The sequence below is a fragment of the Microtus ochrogaster genome, unplaced genomic scaffold (assembly GCF_000317375.1).
Source record: "Microtus ochrogaster isolate Prairie Vole_2 unplaced genomic scaffold, MicOch1.0 UNK41, whole genome shotgun sequence".
Taxonomy (NCBI): domain Eukaryota; kingdom Metazoa; phylum Chordata; class Mammalia; order Rodentia; family Cricetidae; genus Microtus; species Microtus ochrogaster.
The window spans coordinates 3,194,150-3,211,555 of NW_004949139.1; the positions used below are offsets into that span (position 1 = coordinate 3,194,150).

At 35.9% G+C, this 17,406-nt stretch overlaps 1 protein-coding gene and 1 pseudogene across 1 annotated transcript; both read left to right on the top strand.

Moving 5' to 3' along the window:
- Positions 1-3,548: 3,548 nt before the first annotated feature.
- LOC101983769 lies at positions 3,549-4,505 on the top strand (annotated as a pseudogene).
- An 8,288-nt stretch (positions 4,506-12,793) lies between these two features.
- Positions 12,794-13,741, top strand: LOC101984060 (olfactory receptor 52A1-like). Its single transcript, XM_005368854.2, has one exon. It carries the CDS (start codon positions 12,794-12,796, stop codon positions 13,739-13,741), a length of 948 nt encoding a protein of 315 aa, XP_005368911.1.
- Positions 13,742-17,406: the final 3,665 nt, after the last annotated feature.

Sequence of the window (17,406 nt, forward strand, 5' to 3'; positions counted from 1 at the left end):
TTTGGAGGCAGGAAAAAGAAGGTAGAAGTGATGGAATTATAATCTCAAAAAAGAAAAATATTAAAAGGTGCATTAATTTAAATCACCCCCATTTTAGGAAAAATAATAAAAGAAAATTAAACACAGGGGGAAAACAACTGTTAATTGTGTCTGAGAAATCTTGACAGCATTTGAATTATGAAGAAAATATGACAAAGATGAAATAAAAAACAGACAATAAAGCTCCAGAATCTGATCTATTTGTCAAGCAAAATTTTCTGTCAGGGCAAAGAACACCGCAGACGCCATCTTACCTCTTTTGAGTACCCTTAGTTATCACTCCGTTTTCTTCCAGTAGACATTGGTTACATGTTGTAATGTGCTATTTCAGAATTCTAAGGTTCATCAGGTGGAGACCCTACTATCTCTTGTAGGAACTGGGATTTCAGAAGCAAGATACATGAGTAACCTCTATTAAGTTACTATGTGATTCTAAAACCCAGAAGGAATAAATAAGAATTACATGATTTAATTAAGAAATTGGCACCTTTAAAATACAGTGCACAGAATGCTAAAAACTAAGAAAATAAGTGAAAGCAGAAATGCACAGGAATTAGCATATGGCACAGGGTGTTACCTGTATTCCAACCATAAGCACACGGTGACTGCTGGTGAGAGGGATCTGTGATGCACATATCTCTGTCTCCAGGTGCCTCTTTTGGGGACTTTTCTTCTAATCTATTACAAAGAATCTGTCATTTCCCTCTGCATCTGTTTGTTTTACTCTTCAACATTCCAAAGACTGTTCTGGTTTTGAGAACGTCAGACTTTTAATTAATTTTCCTATATTTAGTTTAAGAATTGTTCCCCATACTGATCTTTTGGAGAGAATATTTCACTGAATATGTGATAAGAAAGGGGGGTATCCTTAATGTATAGATGATGAAACTGGAACTCAGGTCTAAGCACATTTTCAAAGTGGGAAGTAGGCTTCACATGCTGGTAGCCAGACCCTATTACTGATTATTTTTTCAGGCCTTTGTTTTAAACACTCATTGAAAACAAGGCAGATAATCTAATAACCATGCAGTGTGGGAAGTGTAATACATTGTTTGGCTTTAAACTGTTAGGCAATTCCTGAATGAGAAAAGGAAGATTTTCTATCTCCTGGCACAGCCAGTCGTAGGAGTCAGAAGTGTCATGCAGCTCTTCCAGCATTTCTCCACACTGCTTTCCCAGATACCATGTGCAAACAACAAAACAAAATGCCTTTCACATTGTTTACACAACCAGTACTTACGGCTGTTTAAAACTCAATTCATTCACTGGTGGTGGTGCTGAGACACAAGAAACAGGAGTTCAGTGATTTGTCATCTCCTGTTTATGAAAGAATTTGTGCCCCAGTTTAATTTTGTTACCACATAAATGCACATAATATAAAAACAAAGCCTGAACTTAACTGACAGAGTCCACATAACTGCCAACTATGGAGAAAACAGAAACGTTCTCCATTGATATTTCATAACATCTTCCCTTCAGAGGATCCTGATATGAATAGATGAAAATCTTTTATGGAAGATATTGAGGTCAGTGTTTATATATGAAAAGACTGGAGAAAATTCTAAATATTTCTAAATGGACTGATGAATAAACCTGTGATTAAAGTGATGTAAATGTTTTAAAATAATTTGATCTCCCAAAAATTACATTCAAAGATCTTCAAGGAGCTTTGTTTTTATTTTAAATTATTTGTTTTTGAACCCATATTTAATTCTTTACTCACTTGATACAAACAAGTATAATTCTCAAATTACCATAAAATTTCCCTTAAAAGTTTACAATGAGCAAAATATTTTCATTTCATGTACATTTACATACAATTTTATTACTTAACTTCTGTGTTCTAATAAACTTTCATGAGTCTCTGAAAACAATGGTATTATTATATGGTAAAAAAATTTAAGTCAAAACTCCTAATGCTGCCAGATACATGTTTGGTGTCTCTGACAAGAGACCATAGCCAACTAGGAGCCTTCTGAAGCTCTGATTAAAAACACCAATGCCTTGGGCTCACATACCTGACATGTCTCAGAGCTACCCCAAGGGATGAATGTAAATTGGGAAGGGGGAACACCTTGTTCCTCAAGGAACCAGCAAACAGAATCCCAACTAGCCATAGCAGATCTGAGCTACTGTTTCCATCCCCTACAGCAGAGATTTTACATAAGAAAATCATAAAGCAGAGTAAAAATATCAATGGTCTTGTGAGTGGTGTACAAACTGACCTGAGTCTTGTGCTTTCTGTTTTCTTGCACAGCCGTGGGCTTCAGTAGCTCCACTGGGACCTCAGACTAGTTCATTGAGAATCCACACCAACCCCCCGAGCCACTCTGCCACAGTGAATCACCTAAAGTCTTTGTTGATTTGTGACTTGCATTGGATAGCTGGGAAAGTTCCAATAATATCCATATATTTTTGAAAATCTAAACTATAATATACTTATGACAATTAAGTTTCCTATATCAAGAGTCTGATGGCAGGAGAGCCAAATTTTGGTTCTTAAAAACAAGGCTTTTTATAGTAGAGGATTTGATATGATCTCTAGTTGGAAGAACTTCCACTCTCGAAACCAGAATGTCTTGATAAGAGACAGTGCTCACATTCTACATACTTTGTCCTAGAAGAATCTCACGTAAACTGCCTCTTGTCTACAACAGGTAATGTATCCTCAACAGGGGTTAAAGAGGAAAACATTCACAGCCAAGTCACCAAAGACAACTGAAATAGCCAACAGTAACTCAAAGACTTCACATATGACATTGTGAGGTTGACTTGCAGTCAGAGAAGAAACTTGTTCATTAATTCTCTGTAAGTTCTAACTTAATTTTGCATTTTCAAATTGAAACTGGAATATAAAAATCCTCTTAATACCACATATTTTACTCACTTTCCAGCATTCTATTAAGGAACAATCAAATTCTCATTCATTGAAGGAACACTGTGTTTTACCAGTCCCTTTTATAATTACGATTATTACACTGAGAAACAACAGATTTTTCAATAAATTGATGAAATAAGGACTGATTCTAACATGATTAAAAATATCTGTCCAAATTTTTGCCAGTGCTCAGAAAACTTTCCTAGGGGAAGAATGGCTCATAGATAATGTTCCCGTGGGATTACTGATTATGTAAAGAGACAACTCAGAAATATTTTCAGTTTCATGACTAAAGGTTGCCGTCTAAAAATAAAGAAAGAACAGATAGTTAAAACATCCGAGCAAATCAGCCTGAAGGCCCAGAAGAGGCACAGCAGTTTTACCTCTTTCATGGAACTACTGAAGGTTTCATGTGAGCATTTGCTTCTGCTCCCGTGACAAGCATCATAGAGCTTTCATCAGGCTCTGAACAAAGAACCCATGGAGGCCATGGTTTCTGCTCAAAATTCACTATGGTTGAATGCTAGTGACTGACGAAGAGTGAGCTTAATTAAAGACATAAATGTTTTTACTTTCCTCCCAAACTCTCTTTCTCAGATATCATGATCAGTGAGTGGGAAGATACAGAACGATGAGCTCAGTGGCAGCCAACAACATGTCATATCTCAACCCTAGAACTGTAATTTTGACTGGAATTCCCGGACTAGAGCATGTACAGTTTTGGATTGGATTTCCATTCTTCGCAGTGTGTCTAGTGGCTCTTTTGGGAAATATCGTTTTATTGATCATCATTCCAGCTGAGCGTAGCTTGCACCAGCCCATGTATATCTTCCTGGCTATGCTGGCAGCTACAGATATAGGACTCTGTGCAGCAATTGCTCCCAAGATGTTGGCCATCTTTTGGTTCAGAGCTTATTCTATGGTCTTTGATGCCTGCCTAGCTCAGCTGTTCTTCATCCATACTTTACAGTGCATGGAATCTGGTATTCTCTTGGCAATGGCTTTTGATCGCTACATTGCCATCTGTGACCCTCTGAGACACACATCTGTCCTTACGCCTTCAGTTCTGCGTAGTTTGATAGTGGTGGTGGTAACTCGAGCAGTAATACTAGTAGGTCTGTTACCAAGTCTTATAAAAAGACTGCATCTTTTTCATTCTGTTCAAATTGCCCACTCTTATTGTGAACACATGGCTGTGGTGAAGCTTGCAGCAGATGATGTACAAGTTAATAAAATATGTGGTCTTTTTGTGGGCTTTAGCATTCTGGGATTTGATATGACTTTTATCCTCATATCTTATGCACTGATTTTCCAGGCTGTTTTTCATCTTCAACAGAAAGAGGCACGGATCAAAGCCTTTAACACCTGTACAGCTCATATTTTTGTTTTTCTAGAGTCATATCCTTGCTTTTTTCTCCTTTTTCAGCCACCGTTTTGGTCATGTTGTTCCTCAACTCATATTCTTCTGTCTACCATCTACCTCCTCCTGCCTCCTGCTCTCAACCCTATTGTGTACGGTGTAAAAAATATGGTCATTCGTAGGCGGGTGGAACAGATCTTTCTTCTAAATCGTGGATGTCAGCAGTGATCTGGTAGATACTGCCTTGCAGAAAAGGCTGTTGCTTTCTGGAGATGGGGGAGGTTTCTGCTCTGTGCTCATTGTAGGGCTTTCATATCCTCATAATGGAACAGGACGGAATTCATTCCCACAATTACAAACGGATTGAAATAAAAAGTCTTCAGAATAAGATTTACATCAGATCCCCATCTCTGAAATAGTTCATATCAAATATAGATCTCATATTTCCTTTGTTTTAATTAGTTTTAATCTACAGTACATGTAGTTTTTGATTAAGAACAAAAGCATTATTTGTGCAAGGGAAAATTTTTATTATATCATCTCATATATGGTTCATTTTAGTTGTTGACTACATTGTATCATTCATATTTTGCATTTTGTTCAATTCAATTAAAATAATAAAAATAAATTAAAATTTAATAGAATCAATACCCACTTTGATTATTATGCTATTAATTACCTATTGAGATTTTTATTGATTTCTAAAAAAGTTTTTGTTTACTTGTAATTTAATCATTGCCATCAGAACATGCTAATATTTGCATTTTGTTCCATTATAACCTTTATGCTGTACTATGTAGCTTTGTAATTAACATGTTTATTATTTATTATATTGTTCATGTGTGTGTGTAAATGATCAGCTTATAATTTAACTTAAGGGATTAGAAAGTTTGCTCAGTGGTTATAAGCACTTTTTACTCTTGCAAAAGACCCCGGTTTGGCTCCTATCATACACATTGTGATTTACACCCACATATCACTTTAGTTCAAGAAAAATCTCACACCTTTTTCTGAACTCTTTGGGCAGGAAGTATGTGCTTGTTGCAAATTTACATATGAAGAAAAAACATTCATACACAAATAAAAAATACATAACTGAAAGTAAATAAATTGAAATTCAAATAGCAATTAGTAGACAAAATCTCAAATAGAGAAACAGAGATATCTCTCCAGAAAAAAATAAATCACTGACATAAAGAAATGAAATTATAAACTAAATTCTATATGTTGCATAAAGATAAAGCATATTTTAATAAACATGTGCCAACAAAAATCAATTATATACACTTATTACACTTCCTGGTGGATATAAGTTTTAAAACTGTTCTCTAAGTGAACTTGGCTCCTATTCTAAAGGTGGAAATACATGCCTGTAGTACTGTGAAGATGTAAGCACATGCTTAGCACCATGGGCATGGAGAGGGAACTCACTGCAGTTATCTATCTAAATCAGCGAAGCTTCTAACTGACTTCTAAATGTTTAAATATATATAGACAACTTCTGTGTCAGTCTCAATAAGAGAAGTTTCTCTTTGCTGTTAAAGAAACTGAATGCTGAGACACACGGATGTTCAAACCCCATAATAAGTGATTCTTTTTTTTTAATTCTTTTTTTTATTGAGAAAAGGAAAAAAAAAAAACAAGTTTCTGCCTCCTCCCAGCCTCCCATTTCCCTCCTCCTCCTCCCACCTTTTCCCCCCTCCTCCTACCCTTCTCCCCCTCCCCCCACTACTCTTCCCCTCTCTCTACAGTCCAATGGGCAGTCAGGGTTCCCTGCCCTGTGGTAAGTCCTAGGTCCTCCCCCCTCCGTTCATATTTAGGAAGGTGAACATCCAAACTGGCTAGGCTCCCACAAAGCCAGCACATTACGTAGGATCAAAACCCCGTGCCATTGTCCTTAGCTTCTCATCAGTCCTCATTGTTCGCCATGTTCAGAGAGACCAGTTATATCCCATGCTTTTTCCGTCACAGTCCAGCTGGCCTTGGTGAGCTCCCAATAGATCAGCTCCACTGTCTCAATGGGTGGGTGCACCACTCGTGGTCCCGACTTCTTTGCTCATGTTCTCCCTCCTTCTGCTCCTCATTGGGACCTTGAGAGCTCAGTCCAGTGCTCCAGTGTGGGTCTCTGTCTCTATCGCCATCCATCACCAGATGAAGGTTCTATGATGATATGCAAGATATTCGTCAGTATTGCTATAGGATAGGGTCATTTCAGGTTCTTTATCCTCAGCTGTCCAAGGAACTAACTGGGGACCTCGGCTTGGGCTCCTGGGAGCCACTCTAGGTTCAAGTCTCTTGCCAACCCTAAGGTGGCTCCCTTAACTAAGAATTGTGCTTCCGTGCTCCCCTATCCAACCTTCCTTTATCCCAATCCTCCTTTTTCCCCAAGTTCCCCCCATCCTCCCCTTCTGCCTTATCTCTCCCCATCACCCCTTACCCCCCTCCCACCCCACTCCCAAGCTCCCAATTTTCTCCCAGGCAATTTTGTCTACTTCCCATAGCCAAGAAGATAACTATGAGTTTTTCCTTTGGTTCACCTTCTTACTTAGCTTCTTTAGGATCACCAATTGTAGACTCCGTGACCCTTATTTATGGCTAGAAACCAATTAAGGCTCATTCCTGAACAAAACATGTGTATAACCTATAACTAACATGCAGGGGATGTTGAGGAAGAGGGGATACAAAAATTTAAGAACAAGAAGTTAGGAAGAAGGGCTACAAAATGTCATCTTTGGGAATGATATAGCCATTGTATTTATGAATTTATACTAGCTATGGCTACCTATAGTGGGAAGACACATTAGTCATCACAGGGGGGTGGGCACACATGGACACTATCCCTTTCTGCTGAACTGTCATCTACTTATATATTCTGGGAGAGGAGGAGCCATCGCTGTTACCTATGTACTCTCTGATGAGTCCACCAGATTCCAATAGTTAATTATGAACCTATGGTCAAACTAATGGCCTTGCTAAACCCAGCACATCACAAATAAATAAAAACACATGAATGTAAGAAAGGTATTTCAGGGAAGAGGGTTATTGGAGGGAGACGATAGAAGATGGTGGATGAGAATAACCAGAATGAATTAAAGAATGAATTTATTGAATAAAAATTATAAGTCATTCTCTCATTAAAAACATCTAAATCTTATATGGTCTATTTTCTCCATAGCCAACATATATAGTACATGATTTTTTAGATGGAGCAATAAGATAATTAAAGGTGATTAAGAGGATAAAAATTAGGAAGAAGTCAAAATATTATTTGCAGACAATATTATAGTATATACAAGCAACCCTAAAAATTCTACCAGAGAACTTCTACAACTGATAAACACTTTCACGAAGACTGGTTAAAGATTAAAAGAAACAAAATGAAACAGAATCCTACTGTATACAAAGATAAGTGAACTAAGACAGAAATTAGAGAAACAACATCCTTCATAATAGCCACACACAGTATAAAATATCTTGGCGGTAACCCTAATTAATCAAGTGAAAGACTTGTAGGACAAAACTTAAGTCTTTGAGGAAAGAAATTGAAGAAGATATCAGAAGATGGATCAGTAGAATTACCATAGTAAAAATGATCATCCCACCAAAAGCAATCTACAGATTCAATGCAATCTCCTTATCAAAATTCCAACACAACTCTTTACGGACCCTTGAAATGCCAACACCCTATTTCATATGGAAAAAAAAACAGGATAGCTAAAACAATCCTGAACAATAAAGAACTTCCAGAAGTATCACTATTCCTGATTTAAAGTTGTACTACAGAGCTAAAGTAGTAAAAAAAAAAAAGTATATTGGTATAAAAAACATATATTGCTCAATGAAATCAAATTGAAGAAGTGGACATAAATCCACACACCTATGGATAGAGGTGATGAAGAAATACACACTGGATAAAAGAAACTGTCTTCAACAAATGGTACTGGTCTAACTGTAGAAGAATGCAAATCCATATTTATCACCCTGCACACACTCAAGTCCACATGAAGCAAAGACCTCAACATGGAACCAGACACACTGAACCTGATAGAGGAGAAAGAAGGAAATAGACTTCAAAGCAAAGGAACAGGAAAAGACTTCTGAACAGACATAGCACAGAAACTAAGAAGGACTCAAAGCGGGATCACAAAGACTGAAGCAGCAACCACAGAGCCTACATGGATCTGTTGTAGGTTCTGTGCATACATGCTGTGGTTGTTTAGCTTGGGGGTTTTGTAGGACTTCTAACAGTAGAAGTAGGGTTGCCTCTGACTCCTTTGCCTATTCTTTGGACTCTTTTCCTGCTACTAGGCTGCTCTGTCCAGCCTTGATATGAGGGTCTGTGTGTGACCTATCTTATTGCATCTCATTATGCCGTGTTTAGTTGATAGCACTGGGAGGCCTTCTCTTTTCTGAAGAGAAGCAAAGTGTGTTTGGGGGAGTGGGTAAGTGGGGGTAGGATTGGGAGGGATAAAGGCAGGGGAGACTGAAATAGTGAAATATTGCAAGAAAGAAGAATAAAAAAGAAAATCAACTTTCATATAGTCTAACTTATCATCTTCCCTGGGAAATTCTATTAATTGATTTATCAAAAAAGACTATGAATCGCAGAATAGTTTCGGAAAATGTAACATCAGTACATTAAAAAGGTTGTGTATTGAATCTGAAAGAATTTGAACAATTCAAGAAAGATTCTGTGACAAAATCTTTGGCTGACTTCACTGTTAGTAGAGAATATCAGAAATTCTCCCTACCACTGAAAGCAATTAAAAGGCGTTTGATTTCCACCATTTCCACTACAAAGTGTTTTTGCAAACTTGGTATAGTAAGGCAGTAGGCAAGGATGTAGAAAGGAAAGAAGACACAAAACTGTTTCTATTTACCAGTAGCATTGTTCCTCGGCTATAACGAGGGGTGGAGAGTGACATGGAAACAGGCAACGGGAGTCGAGGGCACATTCTCAAGTGGAGTTCAGAAGCGGTGGAAGTGTGCAATGTTTTGGTGCTGAGACAAAGCGTACTCCCCTTTATTCTTGAAGCCGCAAATACTATAATACTTTGAGAGAAATTTAGTAATACAGTAGTAGTTTCCAGGGGTACATGACTAACAACTCTAGTGACACTGTATTTTATAACGTAGGTAGTAATTTCTTTCATTTTGCTTTAAAAGTGGCCATAGGCAAGAAGGTTGGTCAAAAACAACAGTAACTTTACGTAATCATGTATGTATGTATGTATGTATGTATGTATGTATGTATGTATGTATTCTAGGCAAACAGAGATCAGGGTGCAGAGATCAGGTCCTGGGTGCTCCACTGATGTACTCACATAAATAAATTACTGTTATTTTGGGGGCAGGAAAACAAAGTGGTCAAACCCAAGATTAATCTATCAATCAATTTCTGGCTGTTTTTAAACTTTTCTCTTTCTTGATATTTTAATTATTGACACTTTGAATTGTATGAATGATACACATATGGTATGCTATAGTTTGGAATATGTCTTGACAAAATTATTTGGCAAAGTACACAGGGTTTAATATAATTTTTCTTTTATATTAACTCAAGGACATTTATTTGCTTATTTAGAGAAAAATGGAAGCAAGAATCTGTAATAAATGTCTTTATGTTTGCCTATCTTAAAAATAAATTCTTTGTTTTCCTATTCTACATGTTTCCTATGGCTTCTGTTTGTTGTTTTTCAGATTCTAAACTGTCTCAGGTCTATCAGGTTACAGCAGTGACCCACAATTTCCTCTTATAAAACTCTAGTTGCTTAGAAACAGCTTCCTATGAGGTGGATACTTGTGTAAGGGCTGTACAACTTCAAGTAATGACAGATTTTCCAAACAAACTAGAGATAGATATCAGAAATGTAGCAGCCTTCCCCCAGGGACCAGGTTAAAATATGGGCCTGGGAACAGCTGAGTTCTAAGAAAAGCCAAGAAGAGGCTGGAAGCAGATGATGCAAGGTGGTAAGATATTAATCCCTTTCCAATTTGAAACTGTGTCAGAGAAGACCTGTTCCATCTGGCTGATTTTCTGTCTGGGTGAGTGTCTTCTTCATGTGTTAAGACCTCCATATACCTAATTTCTGGTTGTAGCCACTTTTAAAAGGGAGTAAACCAATAAAATGAGCATCAGATGACTCCATCATGAGTGTGTTGACCACGGATGTTCCTTTACCAGGAACCAGTTTTCTTTCCTGAAGCCAGGACTTCTGTTTTCTTAATAGTATGTGTTGTATATATCTATACTCACATATAGATAGGAAAAACATTTAGTGATGAAAGAGGTAGAAGATAATTTTTTCATAATTGTTTCAATTGAATGTTAGGAAGACATAATAGATATGCTATTAACTAGTACCAAGGTAAGGTGAGAATAAGATTATTGAGATATCTTTTCAATCAAATCTTGCCAATATTAGTTATAAAAGAGACTATCTGTGCCCCCCCCCCTTTGTCTCCACAAATAGTTTGAGCAGAACAGCTGGCAGTATGTGAAGAGGGAGTCAAAGAATGGAGCCTCCTACTTTCCTTAGCTCTCTATCTAATCCTGGTTTCTGAGCAATCATAGGTCACATCTCATTCCTGAAATTCAGATTATCTGGGAAGTATATATTGCTCAAAATATTTGCTTTTTCTGATACATAAAATTATAAACACCTATTGAAAATATTATGTTTATACACCACAATTTTATATATTATACTATATAGAAGAAATCAGTTATGATGTCTGCATTTTTATTGGTTATGGTGAGGCCAGAGCTAATTTTGCCTTGTGTTCTTAGATCATCAATCAGTTTTAAAATGATGATCTCATGTGAAATTTCTTTATGCAGTTTCTTTACATTTTGCCTCAACAACTTGTACCCTATTCATAAAACATTTATAGTTTTGTTTATAATTACCTTTCAGCAATTTTCCACTTCTACTGCCAATCTCACTTCAAACTGGTATTTGAATGATTTTATTATACAAAATTTCCCAGTATTTTAATCAAATACCTTTATTTTTTTGGTATTGTCTCATGGTTTCTGTTGCTAGAGAAACTCATATAGAAATATTTATTCATTTTCATCAACTACTGAAATATTTTATATTCTGTGACACTGAAGAATTTAAGTTTATGTTTGCATTTGTTTTAATGTGCTTACTACTATGAGCAATATATTATTTTCATACAGTTTCAACACAGTAGATCCTCATTTCCTTACAATAAAATTACTTCAAAATTTTATTTAGAATTATTCTCCTTATTTAATGTTTCTATTTATCTATGATTAATCATAGAGAAATTAGAACGAAAATCATATATAATTTTATGTTCTTAATGTGGTTGGTGAAAAAAATTTAAAAGACAAGAGAGTAGATTTGGTGGGTTTTAATTTTTTGAAAAAGAGAATTAGTTTTGAAAAATAGAAATTTAAACAATTTATGAGGAAGAGAAGCTCAATGGTTTTAGAAATTATTTTAACTGTCAACTGGTAACAATTAAATGAGTAAAATAAAATAAATTACACGGAACTCCACAACAAGCTTTGCTGCACATGAGGTTCGTTAGCATAGTAAGTGTGCTTGAACATGTGTCAGCAGAGACTGCACAGCATTCTCAGTTTGGCATTCTCCTTTGGTGTGGGAAGTCATTCTGTATATGTGCTGTTTTCATTGGTTAAGGAATAAAGAAACTGTGTTGGCCTGCAACAGGGCAGAATAGAGCTAGGCGGGAAAACTAAACTGAATGCTGGGAGAAAGAAGGCAGAGTCAAGAAAAAGCTATGTAGCCACCACAAGAGACAGACACCGGATGCTGGACAGAACCTTACCAGCAGGCTATAACCACATGGAGGTAAGCAGATGAATAGAAATGTGTTAATTTGGACATAAGAGCTATCTAGAAATACACTTTAGCTATCGATAAGGCAGTATTGCAAATAATATAGTTTCTGTGTGATTATTTTGGGTCTAGGTGGTTGGGAAACAGATGAGAAGCCTCTGCCTACAGATTCCTTTCTTAGCTTATGGTTCTGTTTGGCTTCATTGACCTTTTCTCTGTATTTTAAACTCCTACTGTCCTCTAAGATCGGTGAGTACTTACATCATCATCAGATCACAAGACAGATAATTTATAATATGACTTTGACACAGTGACCCTTAATGTCTGAAATCTATATGGAGTTTGGAGATGAATATGAAGAGTCACATTTATATTCTTTGAGACCAGCTAGGATGACTTCAGAATCAAAACACAGAATCAAAACAATTAGACAATTAATATTTATTTATACAGTATCTAGAAGATAAACATTAGGTCATATTCACTGTCTAAAATCAACACTGGAATTAGAAAAGAATACAGAAGAACAAAAGTCTTATAAAATAAGTCAATGCCTTAAGATTTAAAGGCCATATTTATAAGATTGTGAGAAGTACGAGTGTACTCCTCCTCTCTCACATTCATCAGTTTTCTCTGAGTAGGTTGTCAAGATCAGTGGTGAGTAGAACATTCATCAGCCTCATGGGATACAACAACTTGTCATATCTGAACCCAAGGACAGTGATTCTGATTGGCATTCCTGGACTGGAGCATGTGCAGTTTTGGATTGGATTTCCCTTCTTTGCTGTATGCCTTGTGGCCTTGCTGGGAAACCTCTTCCTGCTAATCATTATCCCCACAGAACGTAGTCTACACCAGCCCATGTATATTTTCCTGGCAGTACTGGCAGCTACTGACCTTGGTCTCTGCTTAGCCATTGCTCCAAAGATGTTGGCCATCTTCTGGTTTAGTTCATACTCCATGGCTTTTGATGCTTGTCTCGCCCAGCTCTTCTTCATCCACGCTTTGCAAGGAATGGAATCTGGCATCCTGCTGGCCATGGCCTTTGACCGATATGTTGCCATCTGTGATCCTCTGAGGCACACATCTATCCTTACACCTTTATTTTTACTACGAGTGGTTCTAATGGTTGCAGTTCGGGCAACCATACTTGTTGGGATTTTACCTGTTCTCCTTAAGCGACTGCAATGGTTCCACTCTGTTGTAATTGTTCATTCTTACTGTGAGCACATGGCTGTAGTGAAGCTGGCAGCAGAAGATGTCCATATTAATAAATCATATGGGCTCTTTGTAGCTTTTGCAATTCTAGGTTTTGACATGATATTTGTTTTCATCTCCTACATTTTGATTTTCCAAGCTGTTTTTAGTCTTCCTCAGAAAGAGGCAAGAAGCAAAGCATTCAACACTTGTACAGCTCATATTGTTGTCTTCCTGGAGTTGTATATCCTTGCCTTTTTTTCCTTTTTTAGTCACCGTTTTGGTCATGTATCACCATATGTCCACATCTTATTGTCTACCATCTATCTGCTTCTGCCCCCTGCCCTAAACCCCATTGTCTATGGTATAAAGACCAAGGAGGTCCGCAGATGGGTTATACAAATTTTTGTTCTGAAATCTAATACTCAGTAAAGATCCTTAAAGAATTGTGTGAGAGGAAAATTAGAGAGTTTCCTGTTAAAGTTGTTTATTCTATAAGTGTCTATATTTCTGATTTTTCTAATATAGTAATCTTCCATGAAGAGTCTATATTCCCAAGATAAAATCAGTCTGAACATGGAATAAACACATATAAAAAATATAAATGTATCTTATAGTCTACTATGATCCCTTATCTACATTTTTTTCTCCATTTTGTTTTTTCTTCTTTCTTACATTCTTATATCTATTTTTTATTCCTTCCTACTCAGTTATTTGTGTACTTTCTGTAATACAAAATGGTAGGTATTTTTTCCCTGACAATAAACAGTGTCAGATGGGTTATATGATTGATTGTACATTGATGTAAGAATATTGACCAAATTTAATCTAATGTTAGTTAAGGGCTGAGAAGATTTAAGCAATATATTTGGCTTCACATGGAGAAGCAACTAGTCTAGATGGTAAGAGGAATCATACAAGATTTCATGGAGGACATCATGCTAAATGGGATATTTGAATGTCAAACTTTACTTCGGGTGATAGAGTTTTTTTAACCATAGCATTAATTCAGTTTTAAAATTAATGTCATTAGAACTCAGGAAGCTGTGCCGATGTGTGCTTCTGACTTCCTTGAGAATTCAGATCATGAAAGGCAGTCTCAACTAAGCAGCCTCATCTTTGTATTCAAAATGTCAAAAGACACATACCATCATGTTGCAGGATATCATCTACTAACATCTCTACTATCTGTCACATGGTCTTATGTTAATACAAAATATGCATTACATATGAGTAATATGTAATGAGTGATAATAAAATATGCATTATAAAAATGCAAGTGCCTTTATCAACTGATCCATTTCAACATCCTAAAGACTAGTACTGTTTACAATGGTCATTGTCTGCGTCATTTTGAAACTCACAGTAAACTTTTCATCAAAAGTTAATTAGGAGGTAATGTGAAGAGCTTGAAATCTATACTATTAAACTGAGCAAGTAACATGATGAATATACCTTTATATTTTCTGCTATTATTATTTCTATGAATTCAGAGCTCTTAGAAACAAATGAAGAAAATGGAGACTGGCCTTTACCTCTTTGTCTCTCTAGTCTCCTTGTCTGTCCTTATCCTCCAAGGACTCTATGGATTGAGAACATATGTAGCATCTTGGCTTGTACTACATGAGCACAAAAATTTTCTCGCTAATGTCTCCATTTACTGTATTGATTCTCTTTTCCTTTGATCATCAACTTAGTGACATACTTTTCTATACAGAAGGAAAGAAAGGTAGATATAATATTTACCTGGAAAGGTTTTCAGCCTAAAAATAGATCATGAACTTAAAGATATGCTACCAAAGCAAACTATAGCAGACATTTTAGCATCAATGTATATTTTCTACTTATTCCAATAAAAATCATATAAGAGGGAGCATTGATCTTTACAGCTTTCTTTTGCTGAAAGCATTTTGAAGTATAAGAAAGAGAACTCCTAATTGCCACAGGGGGTCAAAAACTATGAGGCATTTATCCAATCACCCCTACACCTCCTTGTGGATAGGTGGGTAGTAACATCTTAAAATGCATTTATAATAATCATGAGTAAATTTATTCTCCCAAACAGAAAAGGGTCTTATAGAAAGAGTCATAAAATGCCTTTGATGTGAACATGGACTTTCTTCAGGCAACTTCTGGAGTAGCCTGAAAGCACATAAGTAGTCTTTAATATTCCCCCTAAAATGTTTTAGGTGGGAGGAACGAACTATATAAGGGCGATAAATCTTATTTTTCCAAATTCCCTCATGTCACATAGAAGGTGATAGGGTACATAAAATTGATGAGTACATCACATATTTGAGTACTGAGAAATCTACAAATTTGTGGGAAGAAAACTAAAGCATTAAATATTTAGAAAAGAAATGAAAGTTCCATCTTTCAACATTTAAAGATTTGCAAATTAACGTGTTCAGTGAAAACTCGTGTTTTATTCCAGTGTTTACTTTTTTATTCATTATTTTGCTTTTTTTACTGGAATATAAGGAACATTCTTAGCTTTCTTTAGAGACAGTGTTGTAAAGAAATACAAACATTAAAAATTAATATTTTAGTTATTAATATGTGTATCATTGAATGTATTGAATTTATACAAATATGTGAGATCAAGTATATGATGAGGAAAATTTAAAACAAAAAAGTAGCTCTTTAAAGCCATGGTTTCTTCCATTTAATTCCTTTCTTATTTTGACAGTTTCATACATTCATATAGTTAGTAGTAGTCTCTCTTCTTCTCCCACCCACCTTGATTTCTCTCTGAAACCCTACTTCCCATCCAGTTCTCCAACTCTGATGTCTTCTTTCTGTCCCATCCACTGATCTTAGAGTCTCTTGCCTGAGCATGTTTCAGATGTTATTCACTGAAGCAAAGACACTTATTAGTGGTTACACTAGTGAAGAAAATGACACCCCCAACAAAAATCCCTTTTGCAACTTATGGCAGCAAACTTGTAGGAAGTACACTAGCTTCATTTTTTCTTAAGTTCTGTGAGCAAAATGTGTGATGCCTTCATCAGGACTGTCTTATCATCAGGTTCTGATGGGCAAGCAAGATCAATAGCTTATACTGATTTGGGACCTCAGTGTTCTTCCTGACCAACAATTCATAACGAAGTAACCCATAGTTGAAACTACGATTAATTGTTTAATAACCCTTGGTTTCTGGAAGAAACACAATCCACATGTAGGGGATACTGCCATTCATCTCTTCCAGGAGTCAAGACTTAGATTTTAATTCCTTTTTATCCCCAAGTAAAATCTCATTGTATGTACCTAACATATTTTTATTATCAATTATCCTATCAATAGACCTCCAGAGTCATTTCATTTCTTAGTTCTTAACATAGCTGTAGGGAACATAGATGTGTGGGTGTCTCTGTTACAGAATATATATATATATACACATATATACATATATGTATATATATACATATATGTACATAATGATTTAGGTATACACCCAAGAATAATGTGTCTGAGTCATGCTCTCATACTATTTTTGCTTTCTAAGTAATTGATTTCCATAGTTAAAGCCCATTTTCTAATTTGGAAATGCCTATGTCTCAAGTCATTTTATTATATAGCCCATATTATTATTTTATTTATTCTTTAAAGGTCTTTAAACAGAGAAAAAGGCTCATTACTTATTTATTAGTTCAAAGATAAGTTTATACATCTGTTTTCATTACAATTCCTTTTTATAATATGATTGTGTGTTGGTGAAGGAGAAGAAAACATGAAAGGACAAAATTAAACCAACACTATGTTTATGACACACACTTCAGTTGTATTCTTACACCTTTTGTACAATGTTTTCAGTTCATGTGATCCCATTTGATTAAATAAAACATAAAATTTGCAAGAAAGTACTATTTTATTACATGCAAGCAAGCACTTGGGAGTTAGAAGATTTTTATGCAACAAGATGGAAAGAATAGGCCCTTGTTGTATTTTCACACTAACAGACTTCTCTTGGATCAGGAGTTTCTTTCCTCTCACAGGAAAATCTTATTTTTTATTTATTTTATTTGTGTGTGTGTGTGTGCAAGTAACTGTTTATTTAAATTCAAGTGGTTAACATTTTTGGCTCTATATTTTCTTTT